Source organism: Symsagittifera roscoffensis, chromosome 4 (assembly GCF_963678635.1).
Source record: "Symsagittifera roscoffensis chromosome 4, txSymRosc1.1, whole genome shotgun sequence".
Taxonomy (NCBI): Eukaryota; Metazoa; Xenacoelomorpha; order Acoela; family Convolutidae; genus Symsagittifera; species Symsagittifera roscoffensis.
Window position 1 is genome coordinate 10974996 of NC_087065.1, and position 27998 is coordinate 11002993.

General features: G+C 44.4%; 2 protein-coding genes across 4 annotated transcripts in view; both read right to left on the bottom strand.

The window, feature by feature from the left end:
• Positions 1-27438, bottom strand: LOC134844739 (triadin-like). Its single transcript, XM_063861552.1, has 4 exons — positions 27025-27438; positions 2353-2397; positions 2231-2286; positions 1-2160 (listed from the first exon to the last, which is right to left on the bottom strand). The coding sequence occupies exons 1-4, from the start codon at positions 27436-27438 to the stop codon at positions 324-326; spliced, it is 2352 nt and encodes a 783-aa protein (XP_063717622.1). The 3' UTR covers positions 1-323.
• LOC134843598 (putative leucine-rich repeat-containing protein DDB_G0290503) overlaps positions 1-27998 on the bottom strand; it is a 210754-nt gene that overhangs the window by 19814 nt on the left and 162942 nt on the right. The gene's annotated exons all lie outside the window — the stretch shown is intronic.

Consider the following 27998-nt stretch of genomic DNA (forward strand, 5'->3'; position numbering starts at 1 on the left):
TAAAAGTTTCACTTGAACATATTTGAATTCTTCATAAGCTTCATTTATCAACCGATTAACTGCATTGCGATTTTTCTCCGATTTGCTTTCTTTTACTTGACAATTTACTCTAAATAAATAACGGCATAATAATCCAAATCATTATAGCTTAGTGAGAATTTTAATAGGTGAGCTCTATTAATAATGTTCAACAGTAGTTAGCGTATTGGAACTCCAATACATGATTACAACTCAAAGTCAAGATTGCTATTGAAACCACATTGGTAAGACTTCAACTCAATTAACTCAACTAATAATCTTCTTTCTCTCAAAATTAAATGACATCATTTACTATCACTGTCTTCTCTTAATTCATCGCTGTAATTGGAGCCTAGACTGGCCTTGTTTTGACTGGACTGACCCGTAGCTCTTCGTTCTTTTGACAGCGACATTTCAGATACAGCCAGAGACGATCGTTCAGTCCCCACTGGACCCGCAACATATCCAGATGACACTCCGGATTGCATCGATTGCTTGCTTCCAGAGCCGCCTCTAGTAGTATCCTCGCGAGCTGAAAGTCTTTTTTCATCCTGCTGCGGGTCCGCTTCCATCTTTTGCTCTTTAGCTGATTCCTTTTTCTCGGCATCTTTTTCTTTCTTCTCAGCATCTTTATCTTTCTTTTCAGCATCTTTTTCCTTTTTATTCTCAGCAGGCGCTTCTTGAGCAGACTCTTTTGGTACTTTCTGCTCTTTCACTGTTTCAGTTTTCTGTTCTCTGGCAGACTCTTTCTTAGGCTCTTTTCTCGGTTCTTTCGCTGATTCTTTTTTCTGCTCTTTCGCAGGAACAGCTTTCTGATCTTTCTTTTCCTCAATTTTCTGCTCTTTCACAGGAACAGCTTTCTGATCTTTCTTTTCCTCAACTTTCTGCTCTTTCGCAGGAACAGCTTTCTGATCTTTCTTCTCAACTTTCTGCTCTTTCGCAGGAACAGCTTTCTGATCTTTCTTATCTTCAACTTTCTGCTCTTTTGCTGCTTCTGGTTTATCTTTTGCTGAATCTTTCTTTTCGTTTGACTTCTTGGTTTCCTGGACTGTCTTCTGGGTTCCCTTTCTCGCAGCTTCTTCTGCTGCCACCGGAGCCACCTCTTTCTGTATATCCTTGGACGCTTCCTTATTATCTTGGACAGTATCCTTCCTCGGTTCTTCGGGAGCTTGCTTTTCCTGCTTTACAGTTTCTTTTTTGTCTTCTTTAACAGTCTCTTTCTTTTGTTCTTTTGCAGGCACTTTTGCAGTCTCATCTTTTGTTTCTTTCGTCAATTCTTTCTTCGGTTCTTTAGCTGTCTCTTTCTTTTGCTCAGTCACTGTTTCTTTCTTCTGGTCTTTTGTAGCCAAATCCTTTTTCTGATCCTTAACTGTCTCTTTCTTTTCATCTTTGGTGGTATCTTTTTTCTGTTCTTTGGCTGATTCTTTCTTAGCACCTGAGTCTTTATTGGCATCAGATTCCTTCTTCGCCTCTTCTTTGCCTTTCTGGTCCTTCTTGGATGCTGCTTCTGACTTCGCAGACTCAAATGACCCGTATTCATCTTTGTCATTCTTGTCTGAAGCCCTCCTCGCAGCGACGCCTGCAGCTGCTGTTGCAACCCCGGCGCCTGCTGCGGTAGCTGCTAAGGCAGCCTCAGTGCCAGCCCCAGAGTGCTTCCTAACGTCTTCAGACCGGCCTTGATTATCAGCACCCTTGTTTTCTACTTCTTTAACCGGTTGTTGCTCTTGTTGAGCACTCCGCTGTTGTGCCTGCCGACCACCCTGTTGCTGCTCATTTTGATAGTTCTTTGCTGTTTCCTTCTTTGGTTCATTTTTAACTTCCTCTCCGGGTTCTTGTGCGAGACCTTTCTTCTTAGAATCCAAAGTCTCATCTCTGAACTCAGTCTTGTCGAGTTCGCTCGGTCCGATTCCTGTTCTTGCAGTTGATAGTGACTTCTTAGATACCGATCTGTCTAGAGTTCGTTTGTCGTCAATTGATTCATCCGGAACAACTGCTTTGCTCTCCAAATTGTAAGTTGAGTCCGGATTCTGTTCCTTGTTTAGACTGTTTGTGTATTGAGAACCTCCAGTATGATAACCTCCAGTATGAAGTTTGAGAGCCGCTTTTTCTTCATCATAGCGAGGCGGTTTTTTCTTCTTCTTCGTAGAAATAGAATTTCATTAGAACAAAACCACAGGACTAATTTAAAGCAAACTAACTGCAATCTACTTATCTGTTGCAAATGACACACGCGCATAAGATGATGATAAAAGTTACAATTAGCAGACACTGAAAAAGGGTATTTTTGAATCAGATACACTAACAAACTAAACTTTCATCAAAGATCGAACTTACCAGAAGACCAATCAAGATTCCTAAAGCAGTTCCATTACTTAGCTTCTAGTTTTTTCTTCAATAAAAAACATCAAAAATAACAGCTAACCTGCGGCGACTTTACTGCTCATTTTGCCTTTATTTTAATTTTTAAGAATTAGCTAAGAAATCGCTTCATGATGCGAAATACGATGTCGCTGTTCTTGACAGCGTAAGAGAAAGTATGAACAACTTTTTGACTTCTGACTTTTTTCAGCAATTTTATTCGCTAGCCAGCAGAAGTTACGAAAGCTGCTTTTTTGGATATTAGAAACTTTTAAAGTATGCCTAGAAACAAACTCAGTTGTCAATAATGCAGATGCCGAAGTCTCCACAATGTGGCCTTATAGAAGAAAATCATTATTGACATGAAGCTAATTTTTTTAATCAAGTGGCAATTTTACGAGCTTCTAGCTGCAACTGCTTGCAGCTTGAAATTCGCCTGCTATAATCAGCTTAATATGTAGAATTGTCAAACAGTAACAACAAAACCAGACCAAAAGATAATGTGCAATTCCTATTTCCTTTTAACTTCTACTCCAATTCTGAGTTGCTCTTTTTCAATAAATGACTTATGTTGTTTTCAAAGATGCGAGAAAAATTTAATATAGAAAATTTTGTAATAAAACCCAGTTGGTTTGAAAGTAGCATAGAATTATTCAAGTACAATTACATTGGCATCATGTTCAGAAAATAACTTATCGAGTTTTTTTTATTTTATGAAAAATTTTTTTTTTGCGGGGGTCGAGTTGATGCGGTCGAGGTCATTTCTATACTGTTATTTTTTCAAAAGACCGAAAAAACATTTCGAATTTTCAATAAGACGAATCACAACCAAAAGGCCATCATTATATAAATGGCATTCCTAAGCCGTGTACCAAGTTACATCGCTTCCAATACACTGCCAGAAGGATAAACACACCAAGCAGAATCGGAGCATCGCACCAATTGCGATTCCACAAAAACATAGTATTTCTAGCTAGCAGACGAAAATAAAACGATAAACAATAACTCGGAAAAAGATTGAAAAAACCCCAATCACAAAAATGTCACAATTTTGTCTCGAATATGTTCAATTTGTGGACACAACGTTCAGCAACGCAATCGCCAGCGTGAAAAGCGAACTCAAAAAAACATTTGGAGTGCTCAGAACATTCAGACGCCTAAAATTTTGTTTCGCTTCAAATGACGCAAAAAAACCCTAAGCCGATCAAACATTAGCCAAAACAATTTCTGCAACCACGTTCAGCAGCAATCGCCGGCGTGAAAAACAAATTCAAAAACATTTAGAAGTATCAGAACTTTCAGAAGCCTACAATATTGTTTCGATTCGATTGGCGCAAAAATCACTGAGCCGGTCACTTCGTGTCAGTCAGCCCATTTGGTAATCTATCCGCTTTTACTCAAGAACCTTTCCAAGAAAAAGGCCACCTATAACGCTTTCATTTTGTCTATCCCAGATTCAGTCGCTCTCTCTGCCCTACGGCGGTGCTTGGCTTACAGCTGTCCCTATTAAAGGTCTCGGCTTGCACCCGTTCCAGCTGAATTACCAGCTGTCGTCATACCGCCTTGGCCTCCCTGTGTTTGCGTCTGCTCGTAACTGCCAAGCGTGTCCTTCTGGACAACTTAGGGGACCACGCTGTCTATTGCGGTGGGAGTGGTGGTCGGATCTCCCGTCACGATAGGTTAAGGGACACTATTTTCAACGCTGCCACAGCTGCCTCTTTAGTTGCCATCAAGGAGGAACGAAATATCATTCCTGGAGAGCGGTTTAAACCGGTCAAACTTTTCGTTCCTTCTTGGATAGCTGGCCGCCCAGCTTCTTTTAATGACACCGTGACACGCCCGCTGCAGTTATCTTTTCGCTCAAGTATGGCGGAGACCCCCGGGACATCACTTAAGTTGCTAAGAACTAAGTTTTCTAAGCAGGAGAAAAATTGCAAGGACCAAGGAATCACTTTCTTCCCGTAAGCAGTCGATGAGCTCGGGGTTTTGTCCTCCTTGGCTATCAGAACCCTCAAAGCGGTCACTATTCTCGCTGACGCCGGACGTCCTTGTTCCCGGGATGCGCGTGTTGCTCCAGTGCACCTCATCTAAAGCCTCTCCGCGTGCCTCATGAGAGGAAACTCACTATGATTGTCATTCGAGCCATCTAGACTTGTTCAGTTAATATAAATCTTTCTTTTTCTATTCATTCCCTCTTCTGGTGCTCCTTTTCTGGTGCTTTTTTCCTTCCCTGCAGGTGCTTTTTCCAATTAATGGAATGCTTTTTGATATTTTTTGATTTAGACAATTTTGTTGATTACACGTCGTTCTGATACCTGTGAGTTTACTAAGCCGATAAAACATAAGCCGAACAATTTGCAATCATGTCCAGCAACACAACCGTCGGCGAGAAAAACGAATTCAGGCCTACAAAACAAGCAGACAAGCGATACGCGGACAAGATTTTTGAAACAGAAAATTTTCAACTTATAAAAAAATGACATTGATCGGATTCGAACCTAGGACGATCTTAGCTGCTCAGGTGTAGTCGCTACCTCTGGCCGAGTATGTTGGAAAAGCCAAGAAAATTGAATTTTTTACAGACAAAGCGTCTACGACGCCCCCCTATTCTTTCGTCAGCACAAAAAGTGAACCAGTTGTTATCCCCCGAAACAACAATTTGTCTATATTCAGGTTTGATAACTCTTGCTAGTCACAAAGCGTAATCAATCAAGTACTTCGTTTAATATGTTATCATCCGAAAAAAAGTATAGATTCCGATTTGAAAACGCTTGCTGATCGCAAATGTATACAGTTTGCTCAGGTTGAAGAATGAGCACAGGCAACGTGGATCTTAGCACCATTTGCAATAAAACACAAGAATATCCGGCTACTTTATACATAGCCCTGAATGTTCAGACCACACTGTCAGGAAAACAATCAAAAACAAAGCAAATATTTATAAAATAGACAAACATTTTTGCATTTTATTATTCAGGATTTACTGTTACCATGCATTGAAAAAACGCTAACACATGCACCAAAATTCGCTAATTGGAAGCTATAACGTTATAATTGCAGCGTTACAGTTATGAGAGCTAAATGTCAACGTCAGCTTCAAATTCCTGTCTAAAATACCAAAAGTAGTCTGAAAATTGAAAATATGCAGACCAGTTTCTCTTGTCACTGACACTACTTTCTTTCAATTAGTCACGAATGACAGAGATCAAAATTTAAAACATATACACGAGGCGTAGCTTCGCGTCACTTGCTATACAACACGAACATAAACAACAGTCGGAAATGAAACAAAAATGTTGAAAAAAAAAAATAGGACTACTAAGATTGTCGGATGCCGGACATCCGAAATTTTTGGTAGTTCTAGTTTTTATGGACTTAACTTTTGTACCAAACTTGCTTACATTTTGAAAAATACTATTTTACAGATGAAAAAACTGTGTTAAAGTTAAATTTTTGGTCTGAACTCCCTTCGGCTTAAAGTCCCGTCGGCTTGTTGTCCCAGACCCAAAACCCAAAAACTTCTTATGTCCCGATAAACACTTAATTTGCCAGTATTTTCAAATGTACAAGTGTAAATCAAATTGTTTAATCAAGTTATAAATCGATCATTGTTATAACTCAAGTTTTATTTGCCCTGCTAAGTTGTTTTGTTAATGAGATTGCCAAATTTGCTGAAATTTTATTCGAAGGTTGGCAGGATAGTGCAGATAACTGATAACGAGTGCGCTCATTAGTAGTTATCTTGATTTAATAGGAAGAGGTTTTATGATCGACTGTAGTGTTTTAATCCCGCAGGTCTTGATTCTCAAGATAAATTTTCACATCGACTTGAAAGCTCAAATATAGGTATATGTGCCATTCCGCCGGATGACACAGTATAACCTTCCCGCGACGGAAAAAAAAGTGACTAAAGGCCTTACGAACAGAAAAGTGTTGCGACGGAGGGTCAGAATGTTCTGGAATTTTTATTTTTAAAATTTCGATTTGAAGGAGAACATTTCTGAGAAATAGAAAAAAGACGGCCATTTTGAATAAAATAGAGAAAAATCAGAACGACGCCATATTTTGTGACGAACGGTTGTATCCGAGACGAGAAAATTACGGAGCCTCTTATCGTGGCAATAACACACGATAAGGACCTTAGTGACGGATATTTGTGGAGACGGAGGCTTCAGTGGGGGGAAGAGAAATACCACGGAACCCTCCCGGGACACGAAATATAGGAGATAAGAGTGTTGTCTCAAGAAAATCACGGGAGCGGAGGCTTGGTCCCCCAGAGACTGTTATATGTGAAGGGACTGTGTAAACTAGCCATAACAGTTGCTGTAATGTCCTAGATCTGAATTAAACACCGTTATTATTTAATATTTCAGAGCATGAGTAGATAGAAAAAGGAAAAGGTCAATCCATCTCCAATGGATTTAATATAAAACTGTCACACAAAAACATATAGAAATAGGTGGTTCGAGCCGTGTTTTTAATGACAATCACGTAGTCTGAGGATCCGAGACTCAGCTATGTGGTTGTGTTCGCATGCAAACGAAAGCTGATCAAAAGTCGTTTGACTGATGGCCTAAAAATAGTAACTTTTACTTTGCCCTAGACAGACCAGAAAATCAACTGGCAAGGTCGAGACGGTGAAAAACGAGTGGAATTAAGGTAACTGACGCCTGCCAGTCATCAATAGGTACTTTTTCTACGCTCCGTCGCTGTGTGATATTTGGGCGAATGTTACATAGACGTTTTTATGGCGCTCCTGGGTGGGCCTGTTAAAGGCATGAAACCATCATGATCAGCAAGCGTTTCAGCGACGTACCCTCCGCTCCGGGCGTATGCCCGAGTTAGAGGCCTTAATGACCGTTTTCGTACTAGGGGGAAGGTGCGTACCCCTCCGTCTAGTACGATTTAGCTTTTTAACTTAGTTAACACCGAAAATTCCGGGGGTCGGAGGGTTAGGTGGGAAATCTAGAGCCCGCTTGTCCTGAGGTCCCAGGACCAAAAACAATTAAAGAGAAAGCGTAAAACCAAACAAAAAATAGTGTATAACCAAGAAAAAGCCAAAAATAATTATTTAAAAACAAAAAAAGTACAAAAAACAGTAAAAAAATCCAAAAAAGACCAAAAACAGTAAAAAAACATAAAGTGACAGTTTATATGTTATTTCCGGACGAGATGTGATCTGACCTTCCTATTTGTTGTTGTTTCAGATTGATTTATATCGTTTCTGATAGAGAGATTGTGTGTTTTGGTGAAGGGTTGGGTACCCTCCCTCGAGTGTAATTTGAGTGTTTAAGCACGTTAATGGTGATTTTGCCGGTGACCGGAGGGTAGAGTGGCAGGCTGATCAACGTGTTCCACACTCAACAGGGACATCAAGGACAACATCCGCAACGACTGTTGGGTATCGTTGAAGCAATTTTAGTATCGTTCGGGTACTATTTCCTTAAAACTTAAGTGGTGGGGGGCACGATTGGCGCGGTCCGATTGTACCCTCCATCGATTACAAATTTCCGAGTTAAGGGTCTTAATTCGAATATTTTGGTGCAAAGGAGGGTATAGTACTATTTATTAACGACTATTTATAGATTATTGTCCTTACTATATATTACTTATCTCCTATTTAGACCCAAGAAACACCCATTTTTTGTCGGAAATTACCAATTTTCGACCAAACTGTAGACCCCCAAATTTTCGGATATCCGAGCTTTTCCGATAGGCAAAAAGCTTTTATATAGAGAGTAGCCACGTAGTTCGATCCCCTTTATTAAAGAAACCGCGTGAGCAAAGATTCAGTAGAAGTTAGGAAAACGAGAATTTTTCGACCAAAATTTTGATAATTTTCTGTATTTTGTCAATCTGTTTTGGGGATCGATTTTTTGAGTTTTTAGAGTTAGAGCAATAAAATTTTTTGCGTTAGGAGCGTGCTAGCATAACGTGCTCGGTTACTAGAGAAATTTTTGGATAACCCTCCGAGTAGCTCCGTGGACAGAGCTAACGACTTAAGGTTTGGAAAAGGAAGGAATCGGAGGGTCCAAATTTGATAGTTTTTGGCCAAATTTTTGTTTCTAAACCAATTTTGGTCCGGTTTTTTGCATTATTCCAGTGCCGTACAGGGCTACTACGCTCATTTCAAGTATTTTTAGGCACTTTCGACCGGAATTGCGAAAAAAGTCTTTCAGATCCTACACAGGTGGTGAAAAAGGCCATTTTGACGAACGCGTTTTTGGCGATTTCTCAAAGACTAGTTATCCGATCGGGATAATTTTGGTACCATAAGTCGACGTTTTTGACCACTTTTCCGAATCGCAACCGTTTTTGGGTTGATTATTTCGGAAAAGAAAAATTTTTTAGAATTTGTTGGTTCGGAGGGTCCAAGTAACGGGCAACCCTCCGAGCGGCAGAAAATTTTATCAAAACATCTTTTTATTCAACTGGGAAGGTTGACCGTGTCAGCCAACCTAGTCTTAAGTCAGGTAGACCGCTTTCAGAGGCTTTACTGCGGTGATTTAACCCTTTTTCTTGATTTTAGGGGGAACCCTCCGAAGTGACCCTCCGGAGTCAGCTAAACCCTTTAGCAACCCTCCTTAGTGGAAAATTTCCACGAGATCACCCTAAGAAGTTGAAACAGCTCCCCCTAGAACCCTTAGCTTATTTTGACGCTTTTTGAAGCTAGTAGGAGAACCTTCCAAGTGAGATCAGAAAATTTGAAAATTTTGGAGGTACCCTCCGAAGTGACCCTCCGGAGCGTATTAAGCATCTTATTGACCCTCCTTAGTAAATTTAAGGGGACCCTCCGAAGTAACTTGGGTGATTAAGATACCCTCCTAAGTAACTTGAGTGATTGAGGTACCCTCCGAGGTAACCCTCCGGAGTGTCTTAAACCTTCTAGCGACCCTCCTTGTAAGAGACTTGAGTAAACCTTCTGTGGCAATTTGGGAAACGGAAAATATCCATTTAATTAGGATCATATTAGGATATTAGGCGTGCTTATCAGGATCATAAGAATCCATTCTGACCCGGAAATTCGTGATCAACTTTGGATTCTATATTGGGTGTATTAGAAGTACCCGAACAAAATTTTTTTTTGATTGTGGTTTTGGTTGAGTGGTTGCCTTGAGCTACTTAATAGGAAAGTTCGGGCAATCCGGGAACAAATAAAGGAAGACCTCGGTGGGTGTATTAAGCAAATACACACCCACTTGAGAAGAAGAATTGTTCCCTACTCTCGTGCACTTGGAGCAGTCCGAGTGTGGGAGAGCTTTTTCATAGATTTGACGAATTTTCGACCAAGAGGTTGCCTTGAGCTACTTAGTAGGACAGCTCGGGCAATCGCAGGACACCTAAAAGAAGACCTCGGTGGGTGTATTAGGCAAATACACACCCACTTGAGAAGACTGTGTCCTGGGCTTCGTTCTTTCGGATCGTTCCGATTGGGGGAAGTCTTTTTCTTTAAGACTAAGTTTTATTTATCTATTTCTGAATCATCACTGCTTTTTATCGAAGATTGTTTAATTTTAACAAAGCAGTGACTTGATAAATTGTGTGGCGATAAATTGATACTGACAAAAAGTCGCTGTCACCTGTAGGATATTCTTATCTGATTATCGATTGTGTTTTGTGTGTCGATTATATCTTGTGGAAACTTAGTGATACTGTTATACTATACAACCGGGTTGAGTTAGCATTATATCAATACTGGGTAGACCCTGTGTGTAACTTTAGCTGAGTCACTAATTTAGTCGTGAGAGATCTAAGAGACATTTTGATACTGACGGAATCGAGTAGGCAGCGTTAAGTGATTTAACTAGATCTTGTTTGTGGTACGTTTGCATTGCCATCAAATTACGAATACTTTCATTTTGTACAAAACTATGCAGCGCAGGGACTCGTTAGGATCGACTACTAAAATTCCCAGGCTAAGCAAGGGAAGCACGCGGAAATTTAGAACTAGGCGTAGCCAAACCTCGTTTAGCAGCGCTTCCGACGCGTTTGCTGAAGACGAATCGACTAAAGGTCAACCTGATCTTTCAGTGATCGAAATGAGACTAAGGAGCGAGAAAAACCTTGATGGCAATCAAGGGCGGAGCGCCGAGGCCGAGCCTGCGAGCGAAACGCCGGTGGATCCCTTTGACGAAGGGGAGCGAACGCTCATTCGACCCGACTTTGAGCCAGACGGGGTCCTCGAACGAGAGGAAGTCGAGAGGACAGAGGAGACCTCGGAGCGTTCCGAGGTCGAACCTCGGGAGGAGGTGTTGTACAGGGGAATGTCCAAGTCAGAGACTAAGAGCTATAAATGGAGAAGGGAACCTTCACATCTGACAAGTGCACACTCATCCTTGGCCAAACAGAGTAACAACGCGATGATGTCGAGTATGAGTCCGGGTAAAGAGCAGACGTTCTCGAAGGCCAAGAAGAGTTGGAAGTCCTTGTACGACGAACGCATGGCGTCACTACCAACCGTAGGTTTGACTTCCAGTGATGACTACCCGGAGATAACCCATCCGGATGTGAACTTCACACCGTGCCCAAGGAACGAGAAGAGCAGGAAGGCGTCATCAGTCTCGCCGACCAGACCCATGTCAGATGGGATAACGATGGGAGCATCATCAACGTTTGACAGACTAATGACGTCAATGCACAAGCAAAAGGACGGTGCGTCATCGAGTACTAGGCTACCGCCGCAGCTGACCTCGTCTTCTCTGGGGCTAACCCCGCCATTGGGGGCAGCTGGTGACATAAGTGATATGTTCGCTGGTGTGATGAATGGCCTGGATGAATTGAGGCGAGACATGACTAAGAGGATAGATCAAGTTGACGAGAGAGCTCACCATGGTCGAGAGAATTTGAAAGATGAGCTAACGCACGTGAAGTCGCAGGCGAGGTTTGATCAGGCTCGATTGATTCGTGACACCGATCAATGCCTGGCCGAGAGCCTGGCACAGGCAAACAAAGAGTCAGAGGAAAGAGAGGCTAGGATGACAAGAGAGATCGAGCGATTGTTGAATGATCATGATAATACCTACGCCCAAACGATGACTGGCCTGGAAAGGAGGTTGGACGCCAAATCTGACTTGATGATGCGGAAGCTTGACGCGATCCTGAATGGGAATAGTTGGCAGGAGCATTCCAACTCAAGGGAGCGCTCACGCCATGCGAATGTTGGAGATGGTACGGGCAACAGTGCCAGAGCCCAGCAAGGCTCGAGAACGAACTACGAACATAGAAACAAGGAGCGGCCAAGGGCAGCCCCGCAGAGGCCTGGCTGGACAAATCCAGTCCCACCGGAGGCAGATGCCACCCCGGAGACAAGATTGCCAACCGTGCCACAAGTCAGTTCAGTACCAGATCTGACTACAGTCTCACAAGACACAACGATGTATGCCTCGATGTTTGAGCCTCTGAACAGATCTCTTGAAACATTCATCACCGAGCTCTCGAAGTCAACTGAGAGAGGAGAGAGGTCAAGAAGAACACTGAAAAAGCCAAAGTCATATAAAGACGAGTCGGACGGCTGCATTGATACTTGGATAGAGGTGATGAAGTTACACTTTGAGGAAGAGAATCTCTCCAAGAAACAAGAGTGCAGCGCGCTGACGAGCAACTTGGAGGGTACTGCACTAAATTGTGTAATGGCGAAAAGAGCCAATGAGAGGGATAGCGCTCGCAAGATATTCGACATCCTGCTGAATCGTTTCGGCTCTGGAGTACAAGGGCACCAGGCCATGGTGAAGTTCGAGAAGAGGCGTCAGAGAGATGAAGAATCAATAGATAAATTCTTGGACGACCTTGAATTGCTCAGGAGGAGGAGCAACCCGGATGAGAGAATATCCGAACGAAACTTGGCGATCGCTTCGAAGTTCATGGATGGTGTAAGGAGTGAGGAGTTGAAGACGATGTTGGCCACTCACTTCACCCTGTCGCTTGACCAGGTACCCACGCCCGACGACTTGCGTATGAAGTCACGCGAGTATTTACTGATAAAACCGAGGGCGCAAAACCGTTACAGCAATTATGGCAACTATAGCGGGACAAACACTGGTGCGAATTCCAGTTGGTACAAACCTCGCGATGACATGGACAAGAGGAGGTCGTGTGCGAATTGTGGTTCGATGGACCATCACGTTTCTGCGTGTTCTGCATACAAACAGAACATGAAGGCCATAGGCTACTTTCTCGAGGACGCTGACGCGACCGACGAGGATCATGAAGAGTACGTGAGAGGGCTCATCATGAAATATGGTCCGAGGTGTTTCTTCTGTAATTTGGAGGGACACTTCAAGTCGGATTGTACTCAATTTTGGGACGCAGTAGCGGACGCGAAACATCCCCGCCACGAAGAGGCGCTTTCGGGTGTCAAGGCCAGTCGAGCACGTCTGATGAACGAGGCTGAATCTCGGAGAAAGGAAACGACACCGAGCACCTTTGCGACCAAAAAGGTTAAGACATGGCCTGACGAGGTGGTAGCCTCGAACCTCGAAGCAGAGTCGTCTAGTCCACTCAAGGTGGATTACGGCCTGGCGGCAAGGACAGCGCTGCAGAATGTCAAACAGGACCTTGCCACGAAAGAAGTGGAGCAATGGGTAAGGTCGGAGCTGGAGAGCACAGATCTTCGGGAAAGTCTTAATGTCCTGAGTAAGACGACAAGAGCAGAAGATGAAAAAGAGCCCAAGAAACAGGGACTAAAACTGAACGTTATATCTGGCAAGACTTTCGGCATGACGAAGGCAGGGACCAAAATAATGTCTATCATCTCAGTCGCAGGGCACCAGGTGGTCAAGAACCTGAGCGAGCCATCCGAGATTACACTGGTCCACCTGGACATCTATGCCGACTACCTGAAGGAGAAGGATCCCAAACTGGACTCCAGGGCAGTGCGAGCGCTGCTCACAACGGGAGGTCCGAGGCTGATGAAAGTGGACGGACATTATATCGATGTCCATGGCCCTTACCCGATTCTGATGAACGTGGATGGCATCAATATCTACACGAAAGCTCACATAACTGATGCGAACGATCAGGTTGGCCGGATATACATTGGTCAAGAGGAACTGAAGGTCAGACGAATCGGACACAACGCGATGCTCGAGCAAGATGCTGTGCATATTGGTTGCGAGGCAGATCTGGCCGCACACGTTCTGGACGTGCAAGGCAGACAGCTTTCAGTAAAGGGACTGCTAGACACGGGAGCAGTAGTCAGTGTCATGCCAGTCAAAACTTGGACCGACATGGGTTTTGAGAGGTCGGATCTCATACCGACAAACATCAGGTTGGCAGCTGCCAATCAGGGAGCGATCTATGTCACCGGGCGAACCCCGATCATCTCACTGCAGCTCGGAGGGAGACATCTTTGGATGAGCTTCCTAGTAGTAGAGAATTTGGACGAATCCGACCAGTTCATCCTAGGAAGGGATTTCGTTCGCAACTTTGACGTCACGATAGATCTCAATGACGGATTGATTAGGATCAGGGATCCTGAAAGAAAGTATGAGAAAAGACCCCTTAATAAGATCTTAATTAATCAGGCCAAGGTGCCGATTTTTCTGGATCGAAAAGTTAGATTAAAACCGAACCAAGCCGTAATAGCAACGTTTAGGATGAGGAACTTGAATGAACTCAGCAATGACAGACAGGTGTGTCTGGTACCAAATCCAAACAGTAAAAGCTCGGCTATTTTAGGAAGAAGCTTCTCGCTCACTCAGAGCGGACTGTGTGTGAGTGTGTTATTGAACACAGAGGCAACAACAGTGACAATACAGAGGGGAAAGAAACTTGGCTACGCTTTGCCTCTGAACACAGACTTTCTGAGTGTGGAGAACTTGAAGAAGTTTGATGTAACTAAGTGTCCATTACATGCGAACCAAGAATGTATAATGAAAAGAGTAATTGAATTGAAATCTTCTAGGAAATTGTTTTCAATGAAGTCGGAAACAGATGATGGGCTGTCTAGTTGTTCCAACTTTCCTGAGAGACCGACGGAAGCAGAGTTAGCAGCGAATAGGCCTGTCCTACCTGAGATAGAGCATCTGAAGGGTAAAATATCCGACAAGGAACTAGATTCGCTCAGGGCGGTGCTAAATCGGAACGCAGACGTTTTTTCGAAACATAAGGCCGACATAGGTTGTTGCAATTTTGTAGAGCACGAGATTGAGATAGAAGAGGGCTCGGTACCTCATAGGGAAGGGGCGAGAAGAATGACCCCAAACAAGTCAGAAGCGTGTAGGAAGGAAATCGAGATTTTAATGGAGTACGACATGATCGAGCCGTCGAAGTCCCCATGGGCTTGTGGCGTGGTCATGGCAAAAAAGAAAGGGGGACAACTCAGATTTTGTTGCGATTTCCGTTATCTGAACGCAGTGACTATAAAGGACGCATATCCGATTCCCCGCATCGATGAGAGCCTATCCAAGCTGGGAGACGCCAAGTTCTTCACAACGTTGGATTTGGGCTCAGCATTCTGGCAAGTGCCGCTCAGAAAGCAAGATCGAGAGAAAACAGGTTTCGCTTGTGAGCTGGGACTGTTCCAGTGGAAGAGGATGCCATTCGGATTGTGCAACGCGACAGCCACATTCCAGCGACTGATGGCTCAGGCACTCACGAGCGTTACTAAGAAGTATGGGAATCTCATCATGTGTTATGTCGATGATGTAGTGATCGCGACACCAACCTTGGAAGACCACATCGAAAGGTTGGAAGAGGTGTTTTCTTGCATGAAGCAGGCGGGTCTGAAATGCAAACCCTCTAAGTGCGAAATCCTCAAAGATTCCATAAAGTATCTGGGCCGCCTGGTTGACAAACATGGAGTGAGACCAGATCCCGAAGCGGTTGAAGCGGTGCTGACCTGGAAGGCACCTAAAACAGATACACAGTTGATGAGTTTTCTGGGATTCGCCAATTATTATCGCGAGTTCATCAAGGGGTATGCTGACAAAATATACCCCATGCAGAAGTTGATGAGAAATAAGGGCAAAAAGTTCACCTGGACTGATGAGGCACAAGTCTCATTTGAAAACATCAAACGCGAACTTTGCGAGGCACCGGTCCTCGGCATGCCAACGGAGAAGGGGATGTTCGTGCTGGACACGGATGCATCAGTGGTTGCGATATCAGGCATACTTCACCAAGAGCAGGAGTGGAACGGGAGAACGGTTCTTCGTCCGATAGCTTATGGAAGTAAAGTCCTGAGTGACACTGAGATGAAGTACGGCGCACCAAAAGCGGAGATGTTTGCTGTGATCACGTTTGTGGAAAAGTACAGGGCCTACTTGGGGAGTGCTCCCTTCAAGTTGCGGGTGGACAATCGTGCCCTTGCCTGGCTGAAAACCTATTCGATGGACCAGAGCTACATTGGTCGTTGGATCGTGCGCTTGGATGGATACCACATGATCATAGAGCACCGTACCCGTGACAAGCACCAGAACGCAGATAGCCTCAGCAAAAAGACAGAATTTTATGAGCGCCTCGAAGAGAAGCAAGTTAACCAATCAGAGATCAAAGACGGGTTTTCCTTTCTGGACAAAGAAACCTATGATGAGCTGCCACTTACTAGGTGGTTAGACAAATCAGGACATCCTATACCTGGACACCCTGACCTTCCAGTGGAGACGGCTGCGGAGATAAAGCTTTTAGCCAGAGGCGAACCCGTTCCGTTGGATCTGCTAGTCCGATCCAACTTGGTACAGCAAGAACTGACCAGGCTGGGTATAAACAGCATCGCTTTATTGAATAAGACGGTGAACGTGGCGCCGGACGTCATGGGAAAACTCCGTGACTTGTTGGATAGGGAAGTGGATAGGCATGATCGTGAATGGAGGGAAACCATGCAGAGGTTGACTGTCACCGAGAGAACGGAGAAGAGGCCAGTGTCCATTCGCAGCCGAGGCGTTGAACGGGATTGCAGGTCGATCGTCAACCAGCTGGTGACCTCGATGCCGAAAGAAGTATTGTTGAGAACTTCGTTCACTGAATATGGAACATCGAATCAAAACCAAGCTACTGAGGAAGTCAGGATCAGATCGAAATCTAGCTTCACGAGGAGAGTGCACTTCACGGATGCAAAAGAGGAATACGAGCCAAGCCCAGATTGTTCGTCCATGGACGAGACAATGTCCGGGGAGTCTGACACCTTCGAGCCAGTCAAGGACGTCTCCTCTGATGAGTCAGACATCTTTGAGCCCGTGCAGGACGACTTGTCCGGGGAGAGGTTGACTAGACCACCTAGGGGCAGAATTTTGTCTGGGGAGTCGGGTTCAAAGCGACCGATGGACAGAGTTTTGTCCGGGGAGTCAAGAAACATCTCAGACAACTTGGAATATGATGTTGAGGAATCAGTCGTTTCAAGTGGTGACTCGAGACCCCAGTCCTGGGACAACACGTCTGAAACAACTTCCAATTCCGATGTGTCAGAGATTGCGATCCACTCCTTATTGGTAGACTGGAAGCAGCGTGGGCTGGACCGGGAAATACATCAGGATCCAGACAGGGACAGATACACCTCAGATGAAGAGGGCACTGTGGTAGACAATGCCGCAGACGAGCTCGAACTGATAGCAGTTTCAAAACGCCCAACCAGATTGCTGCCACATGGTACGGTCGTCCGTACCAATCTGGAACCATCTGTGCAAGAAGCGACGCCTTTGAAAAAGATATGGTGTGTCAAGTTGATGGACGATGCTCATGCTCCGGAGATAATGAGTGGGCAAATGAACGTGGTGAAGACGTATTTGAAAGCCAGGTACAGGCTGTCGGATCTCCTGAGGGCTCAACGAAATGATAGAATGACGAGCAGTCTGAAAAGATGGATCGAGAATGGAGCACCTGACAAGGGAGACTTGGAAGAAGACAGCTACAAAATCCTGAAGCAGTTTTACCTGAAGAGAAAAGACTTGTTGTACCTGAATAAGGACGGAATCGTAGCCTGTAAGCGCAAGGAGGAGGACAAGGTCCTTTATAAATACAACTCAATAGTGTTACCACAGTTGTACCAGACTGAGTTGCTCTTTCGCTCACATGATCAGATGGGACATCAAGGCGTGGACAAAGTGTATAACAGGATACAAAAACGATTCGAATGGCCGGGGTTGAAGAAGGCTTGTGAGAAATGGATAGCCGCATGCCTGTCTTGTCAACAGGCAAAGGATCCCAGGAAACTAAGGTTCCCCCTACAGTCAATAGAATCGTCAGGTTTCAACGAAGTGGTGCAAATTGATCACCAGAAAATCTGCATGACAGCAACGGGCTATAATCAGGTGCTGGTAATGATCGACCATTTTACGAAGTATGCGGAGGCGGCACCCTGCATGACAGCATCGGCAGAAGAAACGTGCGATCATTTGATAAACGTGTGGATAGCAAGGCATGGCTGCCCCATCACGTTCCAATCTGACAATGGCAAAGCATTCGTAGGTGATCTCACGAAAGAGTTAATGAAAAGGTCGCAGGTAGCGCAGGCCCACTCGACCACTTATCACCCGCAAACGAATGGCCTAGTCGAGAGGCAGAATCGCACACTGGTATCCATGTTGAGAGTCTATTGCTCACGCTACATGGATGACTGGGACAAGCACTTACCGCAAGTGATGGGTGCTTACAACAGCACGGAGCATTCCACCACGGGAATAAGTCCGCATATGATGCTCACGGGTCATGAAAAAGCACTCCCGTTAACGTTCTTCTACCCTGAATATGAAGGGAAGAGGACAGCACCGCAAACGTACGTGCGGGACGTTATTAGAAGACAACAGGACCTCAATGACTTATGCAGGAGGAATACGCAACAGGCGCAAATTAGACAAAAAAGGAGGTTTGATAAAAGAACAGCCGATGCAAAAGCCTACTCAGTTGGCGATTACGTCTGGGTGTTCCAGGAAGTGGTTCCACCAAAAGGAACCAAGAAACTATTAAAGAAATGGCGTGGTCCATTTCAGATAACAGAGGTGCATCAAGGAGGTCGTTTTTATCGGCTGAGCACCGGAAGAGCGGCTCATTACGAGAATATCAAACCACACAACGCCTCGTCCGAGGATTGGTGCATCCCAGCGGACATGCAAGAGGGAGACTATTTAATAGTGGATCCTGCTTGTGAAGTGAATGAAAGGGGTACCCGCGACAAGAACGACGGGAATGAGATGGTGGACAATTGTGATCTACCACTGGATCTCGAGTTGACTGAGCGAGTAGAGGTGGACGATGAAACTCTACCATATGCCGAAGAAGACTGGGATTGCCCAGAACAAACCGAAATTGACAAAGGAATACAGCCTGACTTTCCGCTCACTATGGAGACACGCCAAAGTAAGAGGGGAAAAAACCAGAAGAAATACAATCCGTATGGCGAGGACTTCGTTGTAGACCGGATAGTAGTGAGTGATGTCATAGACTCGCTGGTGGGGCTGGACGAAGTAGCAATCCTAAAAGAAATCGACCTTGTGAACGATATGGATCAAGATTGGATCGACGATCGATCAGAACCGGAAGTGGAGTTCGAACCAGAAGCGGAACAGACTCATGAGCAAGAACTAACAAACTTGCGCGTGCTCGAATGGCTCCACGATCTGCCGACAGATCCAAAAGAGACGATCCTGACGATTCAGGACGTCGACAGAGATGGCGTCAGATACATCAGTCATGACAATACCGAGTCCAACTGGGTCGCCCCAGATGGTCCTCTACGTGTTCCACAATCCAACCTCGGTCTCCTAGACTTTGGGCGATCGACGGGGACGTCGATGGATATTTTTGTCCGGGGAGTGGGGGTAGGACTCACCCACACCGAAAATCTCATGATAAAAAAATTAAAATCGGCAAGGGAAACCGGAGAACTAGAGACAGAGGGCGAGAATGCTAAGGAACCACCTTTTGGACGAATCTTTGAATCGTATTTTGATCTCCCGAACCACTATTCGAACAATATCGTTATAACGGACAGCGATTTCATACTCACGGAACGCACGTGCGCCATAGCGATAACTGCGGACGTAAGCTTTAAAACAGCACTAGCGGCCGACTTTAAAAGAGAGTACAAGAATATCGAGTTTTTATGGAAACAGAGGCCGGGTGTAGGAGGAATGATAGCGTTACCCCCTGTTGCATCACAGATACCAGGGAAATATTTGTGTTTTTTGGTTACGAAAGCTACTGATAGGCAACACGTGAATCCGGAGAGCTTGGTGTTGGCCTTGACTCGACTTAGGGATTTCCTGGTTGAGAGAGGTGTGACCTCTCTCTCGTTGCCAGTGTACGATCCTAATAGGGGAAAGCTACATCCGAGAGAGTTGTACGCTCTTGTGCATGTGATATTTTCAGAGACTGACATAGAGGTTTACTTACATAAAAAATACTATCTGAGCATATGCTAAGAATTGCGCTCGGCGATAAGTGGTTTTTATTAAGTTGCTCGATAAGAATTAGAGTCAAGTTTTAGATTAGGTTAGGTCTTAGGTACAGTATTAGGGATTAGGTTTTTATGTGATGTTTATGTTATGTTATTGTGATGTTATGTTTTATGTTAGTGTCATAAAAGACCTGGGGCACCCCAGGTCATCAAGGTGACAGCGTACATTCATGCTACTCTGACAAAAGTAAAGGTGGACGATCCACCTTGGTGCTAAAATTTTAAATCAGAATTGAAAAAGAGAATTTCAATGGAGAGTTTTAAAGAATTGATTGATGTTGCATCCAAAAATGATGGTTCTAAGTCGCGACCTGTTTTTTAGATCTTGATTGATCGAAAATTGTTTACTGAACACTGAATCAGAAGAGACAGAGAGAAATTACACGACACGACAAGAAGAATCAACACGAAAAGAAATGGGTGACACTAACGAACTCATGGAATTCCTCTCAGCGAGTCTAGGAGCGACTCTAGACGAGATCTATCAGCGGCTGATCGATTGTGATTTTACACGAGAAGACCCGGGGTTGGCGATGTTTGTGGTCGCACTCCTCAATGCACTGGGAAGAGAGGGTCGAGGGAATCGCCCTACAGAAGTCGTGTTGATGTTGGCCTTCGTCTATGAAGATATCGTTCCTCAGCACATTACCAGAAGAAGAATGGGAAAGATATCAAATGGAGTTGGAGGGCAAGACAGGAGCAATCTGGAGCCGAGTAAACTTCATGGAGAAATCTTGGGACGTGATAAGGCGATATGGGACGCAGTCCATAATGAAGGTGGGATTGAACCAACCCATCATGCGTGAGGTCCTGGAAAAAATAGTGAGCTCCATGGAGTCGGATGTTCTGACCGAGTCAGTAACAGAAGACAGTGCCGATGATCAGCATGTTGCAAAGAAATTACCTGTCAGACGAGCCAGGAAAGGGCTGAAGCGACTAAAAGGGAAGACAGGAAGTCGAGCCATGAACCCGAGAGTGGTGAAGTCAAGAGCCAACGCAGTGGTGACCTCTTTAACGAGCGCAGGTCGTTCAGGCGAGAGCGGGCAGGGAGATAGTACAACACTGACAGGGGGAGAAAAAGAGAATCTGATACCCCCTATGCTCTTGGCAGGTCTGACCGTAACCGCCACAAGGTCGAAGAAGACGGCGCGAACCCTGGCAGACACTAAGTTAGAAATGGAAGTAATCAGTCAATGTGGATCTGGAGGACTTGAAGATTATAGGCCCTCGCGAATCAACATGGCCAAGTTGAAACTGGAAGGACAACTCGACGTGGTCGAGTACAGTCGAATAACTGTGCCGGAATCGGTCCATATGGGAGATCCGGCAGGGGGTTATGTGGAGATGTTGAAAGCGAGGAACTCCGCGAGAGGGCACCTGATGGCTTGGAGCGAGAAGAGAGCCATGCAAGAATATTTGAAGGGGCTTACGGAGAACTCTAACTTCAATCGAAGAGAGTATGGCACAGTGATGTCATCAGAAGCGAACGAAATCGGATTGGAAAAACTGCTAGAAATTTCTTGGAGGGCGGCCCTCCAGAAATACTTTGATGAGACGATGAATGCACCTGCGACTGTAGCAGCATACCTGGCTCATCCTTGCGTGAGAACTGATCTGCAAGTACGACTGGCTTGGTGCTTGATGGGCATCAAAAGGGCGGAGTATGAAGCCAGCAACGACTCGAAATCACGAGAACAGGAGCTAGAATTGATGGAAGCTTTACGAACATTGATCTCAAAAGACGATTCAGCGATAGCATGGGCTAAACGGAAGGATGCCCTTTGCTTTGTCAGGTTTGTGGTGGGTCGCATCCCCACTCCTGTGTTGGGAGAATGTATAAAGATCATTCGGGAAAAGGGAGTTGATTGCGAAAGGAACTTCCTTAGGGCACTCCTAGAGCTATATCAGGACATGCCATTGACCGTGCCAAACAAGGAGTCGAATGATATGGAAAGCTATCGCAAGTTGGAAGAAGTGAGAAGATACTCCAACAAAGAATTGAAAGTGAGTCGAGACTTGATTGAAGCGGTCAGAGGACAAAAAGAGTTTGCAACCCTAGGGAGACTGAAGTCGTTCCAATACGTGTCTGGCATACCAGGGATGGCGTATAATCCCTTCGTGAACGAAGAAGCCAGGGAAGCATACTTCGACTACGAGCAAGTCACAGTGCTCAACTTCTGGGTTGAACGAATTAAGGAGATCGGAATGCTGATGGTGGAACAACCCAAGCTGGGAATTATTTTGGAGGAACGAGTAGTCGAACCCTCGATTCCCGAGCTAAAAGGGCAAGTGAGTTTTGATTGTGGTTCTTGGGACGGTCCCTTGAAAACCAGTCTAGTGGTGATGTGGGAACTCATGAAGCCTTCCTGGTGTCCCCATCCTAACGCAGGCTTAATCTGGGACATGACCGCGGATGTCATATTGGAAAGGGATGATGATGCGAGTTTATATGATCTGGCCATGATACATCACCTGCTAAGCATGAGATTGATGAAGAAGAAGAGCAACCCGTCCACGGAGCTGTCCGAGGAAGGTACGTCGAGTGATTGGTTGGAGCAAGGCACATGCTTGGCTCAACACAGTGGGATGGAAGGACATGTTTGTAACGTGGGACACTGCCTGATTACGCTGAGCGAGCAGCATCGACAACTGGCACGATTGTATGGAAGATTAAGCATGTCAGATAAGAGTGCCATGGAATTGGTCGCAGACTGCCATGGGGTGACGGACGTAAACCTGATCACAGCCTTGGGATTTTGTAGCATGACGAGTTCGATAGAATCGCTCGAGCGCTTGGAGCGTGCCCATGAGCTAGTGGCGTCCCTCAGCGTGGAGATATTCCCTGGAGCATTACAGACAGAGCAAAAGATTGGAGGCTGGCGAGAAGCCCTAGAGAATGAAATGAATCTGAGGGATAGTGAAGCCTATCACAGACCTACTGGTTCAAAATATATGGTGGGTTCAAGCTCCGCGCCATACTGCAATAGCAAGTATCCTACGCACATGGTGGTGATGGATGCGAGGACGCAACAGGTGTTGGTTGACCAGCTTTTCTCTGTGCCAAAATGCGTGAGGTTGGCCAGAATGTCAGAGAGGTCATATGACTTGTTGGCAAAGATCTTTCGGGCAGTCCCGAAGAGATCCGAAGGCGAGTTGCAAGACGTTGTGGGTGAAGAGTTCATGATACTGAACGAAGGCAACGTGAGTGAGTTCCAGAAGCAGAAAGCGAGTGGAGCGTTACCCACTGAATTCCCCACCATAGAAGAGAAAGACGATCTACATAGAATCCTGATGGAAGTGGAACCGTTGCTGGGAGCCTCAGGGTATCGAACCCGAAGGAACATAGTGAGAACCCACGGGGAATATCCTTGCCACTGCTTAGCGCAGACGTTGTGGTACCCCAAACGTGGGAACCTGATCCTAATTTGGGACGTGGAGGAGTTGTACTCCACGGGGTTGCCCGATCAGAATCAACCAGTGTCAATCGTGGTGGTTAGCGCCATGCTAGCAGTGAGATGGTTGGAGGCTTATGCGGACACAAATGAGCAGGAGACGGCCGTGCCGACTCCTGAACAGCTGAGCAACGTGAAAATGAGTAGTGAATTGGATCTTTTCAGAACCACTTGCAAGGTTCTGAGAATACCTAAAGCCATTGAAAGAATATGGTCAAGGCAAAGATTGATGCCTTGGTTCCGTGCAGTGATGACATCTTGGATGTATGAACGCGCGAAGCGTCACATGTCAAGGAACACGGAAGCCTATCAATCTTTCCAGCTAGACATAGGACCAGGAGCCTATAAGAGAGCTTTCCTGACGCATAGAAACGCGGTCACCACTGCGGTGAAGCGAGTAGCTGGAGCGCCTTGTGTTACTGAAGATGAAAAGAAAGAGGTCTTAAGAGCTGACCTAGAACGAAACGTGAGCCTGTGTCTTCACAACAGCTTTTGCAGGAACCGGGAGCAGAAGGTGAATGTGGACTTACTACCTTGTTGCAAACCGAGGCTGTTGGAGCAGGAGGGTTGGGGCACGGCCCGCAACTCTCTGGACATGTTAGAGAAAGTTCTGGAAGACAGTGACGCTGAACATCAGGATGGAGAAATGATGGAATGAAGATGACCGAAGGAGAGAAGAGAAGGAGAAAAAACTTGATTGTCTTTGTGTGTAAAAACTTGAACAAATCAACCAAGTTTTGATTATTGAACTTGTGAAACTTTTTGTTTTGATTTAGTTTGGTCAGACCAAACTTTGAAAATTGTTGCAATTGTTAAAATTGTTGAAATTGTTGATTTTAGTTACTACTATCTATGTATGTATATAAGGAGCATAGGTGAGTATATTTACCTATTTATTCCCGACTGAAGTTTTTAACCTGTGTAAGACACAAATTCACTGTGTGGCGACATGGTAAGTTTGAGTAAACTCGCTCGAGAAGGGTGGGTAACTCAATAACTTTCCTAGCCACAGAGTTTCTTAGTTTTAATATTGAAAGGACCGCATAAATGACTAATTATACTTGGTGAGTGAAGTTAAGTTAATTTTAACGGGTGCGTGGCCGTGCCACGTCCCACTTTTTAATCAGAAGCGAAAAGAAGTTTTATGGCGAGATGACGTAAGTAGTCAGAAAGGAAATTTTATCTAGGACACTCCTCATGGTGCAACTTTTGTGAAAATGTTGAAAGGCAGTGAGATGTAGTACGATGCCATTTGTGAACACGTAGTGAGTTGAGGTGGAGTAGATAAATTTCATTTTCTTATGCGATTTGTAAGATTGGTTACAGAAAACTGGATACCTACTTGACGATAACCCGGTGTTGTGCGATCAATAGGGACATTGATGGAGACTTGTCCGGGGAGTATGCGCCGTTAATGAGATTGTCAAATTTGCTGAAATTTTATTCGAAGGTTGGCAAGATAGTGCAGATAACTGATAACGAGTGCGCTCATTAGTAGTTATCTTGATTTAATAGGAAGAGGTTTTATGATCGACTGTAGTGTTTTAATCCCGCAGGTCTTGAATCTCAAGATAAATTTTCACATCGTCTTGAAAGCTCAAATATAGGTATAACATTACTCCGAGATTCTTCACATTGACTTTTACTTCAATATTTTTTTTATCCAGGGCAATTGTGTAAATTTGATCATCTTTTCTAACATGTTTTCTACTGAAGATGACGAGTTCTATTTTTTTTTGCATTAAGTTGGTGTAAGTGTCAGTGAAACAACTGTGATAAATTATTGCATTTTTTTTCAAGCTCTCTTAAAGCAGTTTTAATGTTTTTGCCCTCACAGAAAAGAATTGTGTCATCTACATACTGAACTACTTTGCATGAATCAGTCAACTGCTTGTTAAGATCGTTGATGTACAGATTTGAAATAAGAGGCCATAGAACAGTTCCTTGCGGGTCATTTCTAAGAAGTGAGAAATATTAATTATCAATAAGGGCATCGGTCGCTGATGAAAAAAAGTAACAGGTCTATAACAAGTTCAGAAAACTTTATTTTTCGAGTTTTGTTTTTATGTTAAATGTAACAGTCGCCTACTTAAGTCAGATATGAAGTTAAAGAAAAATAGGCCATATAACCATTGGCTCAAGAGTCAGTGACATTATTTCTTGTGTTTTTCTACCTCAAAAATGGAGCCAATTCGGTTCACTTGCAATATGAGACTAAAACCCGTGTTACAGCTTAAAGCCCACTGCCAAAATACCCCCTTCTAGAAAATACGAACGCCCCCATACTCGAGTCTCAAAATACCTAAAATACGCGAACGCCGTTAAAAACAGGGTCGGAAACTTATGTAGAATTACTTTTTATTAGACAGTGGACCTTTCATACATTTCAGATGGATCAACCTAAAAACTCTCCCTAACTCAACATAACAACATAAACGCACTGAAGAAAATTAATGTAACAGTCGCCTACTTAAGTCACATATGAGCTCAAAGAAAAATAGGCCCTATAACCATTGGCTCAAGAGTCAGGGACACTATCTCTTGTGTTTTTCTACCTCGAACGGTCGGAGCCAATTCGGTTCACTTGCAACATGAGACTAAAATCCTCGTTACAGCTTAAAGGCCACTACCAAAATACCCCCCACTCTAGAAAATAAGAACGTGCCCAGACTTAGGTCTCAAAATACCCAAAGTACGCGAACGTCGTTAAAAACAGGGTCGGAACAGTCCGTACAGTTACTTTTCATTAGACAGTGGAACTTTGATCCTTTTCAGATGGATCAACCTAAAACTCTCCTTATCTCTACATAACAGTTACAAAACACACTCAAGAAAACTAAATCGGGTACTCACATAACAGCAAACTCGAGAATTGAGGTAACTAATTTAATCAGTAACTCTAGCATTAAGGTGATTAAGTTTCAACTCAAGAAGTTTGTAATCAATTAATTCCAGCAAGGGAAATGAGTTTTGACTCGAGAATTGAGTTTTTGAACTGGACCATTGGGAGACCCCAGCTGTCCAGCTTTCCACCGAGGGTTTACTCTGGTTCACTTCTTATTTGTCCCTGCTTTGTTTGCAATCGCTCTGCTTCCTATTCAGGATAGGACAGCTCTACTCGTGTTTGATTTATATCTGGAAATTGCGAAGAGCAATTTCCCGCTGCTTTTTTTTTCACTACTTTCTCGCAATTGTAATTCGGTGGATCTGATCTTTTATTTCTGATATTTTCAGTTTTCGCGAGAAAGTTGAGCATGACAGGCTCAATTCGAATTTTTGAAAAATTACATTTCACCCCAAAATTAAGTTGTCCGTATTTCTCAAGGTCAAAGTTCCAAATATGACCGACTGGCACATTCTCCCCGGACTCAAGATTGATGTCCTCATCGCGTGTTGCGTCTGCCAGTGAGTACCCAGAATGCTGAGTTTTGCTCAAGATACAGTGCCAGTGGTCATTTACAGAAGTTTGCAGCAGATTTTAACTTTATCTACACCCCAAAATTCACAACCATATAAAATTGTCACACTATCGCTGAACAGCAATCAAAAATTTCATATACTCGACCTTAAATCTCCGCTCATGAAGCTAATGATCAAAATTTCGTTTGTCCTATCCAATCGGAAAATTGTCATGCAGCATTTTAATTTGTATAATAATTATGGCATATTAATAACAATATGTTGTTTCGTTAAAATTTCCTTTTCGTGACCTCGGATTTCATCCGAGTTCACACTCGAGCCCCTTTCCTTCCCTCTCAAGACTCAAGAAATCCACATTGAGCTCCCTGCTCATTTCGTATTACTAGCCTTCGAGATGCTAGGCCCTGATGAGTTTGACATCGTGATCTGCCTTAGCAGCTCTTCCTCATCATCGGAGCTGATTACGATCTCTTCCCATGCTTTTAATTGTTTGAAGGATCGCATCCACTCCCTCTGCTCTTGCAACTTCTTTGCCTGATTTGGTAAACCTTTCACTTTCGATTCCCTGTTCAAGCAAAAAGAATTGTGCAGGCTCAAGCTCACGTTCTTCGCCAAGTCCTCCTCGAGTATCGATTCTCTCGCTTTGGTATTGTCTCTAGACACCCTACCGACTCTTTTCCAACCTGTCGTGCTCGCATTTCGATGGGTCAGCAGAGGTCTCTTGGAGGCTTCCGGTCCTATCTCTGCCAGAAACTGTCGATATTCCTTGCTAAAATTTTTCATGTGGTCTTTCGTCACCATATACAATCAAAATGTCAATGTCGCTCGAAACCACGTGATGACTTTTATGCGGCTCCATACGTGCCTGATATCCATAGGTATGGCAATTACCTTGCACGCCGTCTCAAACAACTCAAGTCTTCTGCTATGATCGATAGCGTATATCTACACTGTTCATCGGCTTCCCGATGGTATTCTGTCTCTCGAAATCACTCGTGTTTTCACCTTCCAAACTCAAGAGTTCTTCTCCCCAGATTTCACTCAAGTCATCTCTTTGTTCCCTCGGCTCCGTTCCCAGTATCTTCTTTAAAAGCTTGTGTGATTGATGTGACATTCGAGCCAGTCGTACGCACTTGGGTACCGAGAAGGCCTTGTCTACCAGTATCCTTTGGCTGGACACCTCCACCATCGCCATGTGCAATGGATAGTGGCTCCCACATAGGTTGGCCATGAGTGATCCCACCAAGGATTTTGCATTTACTGGCAGACCGTAAGCCTCGCTCACTGCAAATCCCAATTCCGCCTCAAGACCAATCTTCCACCCTCTGATGTGTTTCTGGATGGTTTGCAACGCCCCCGGC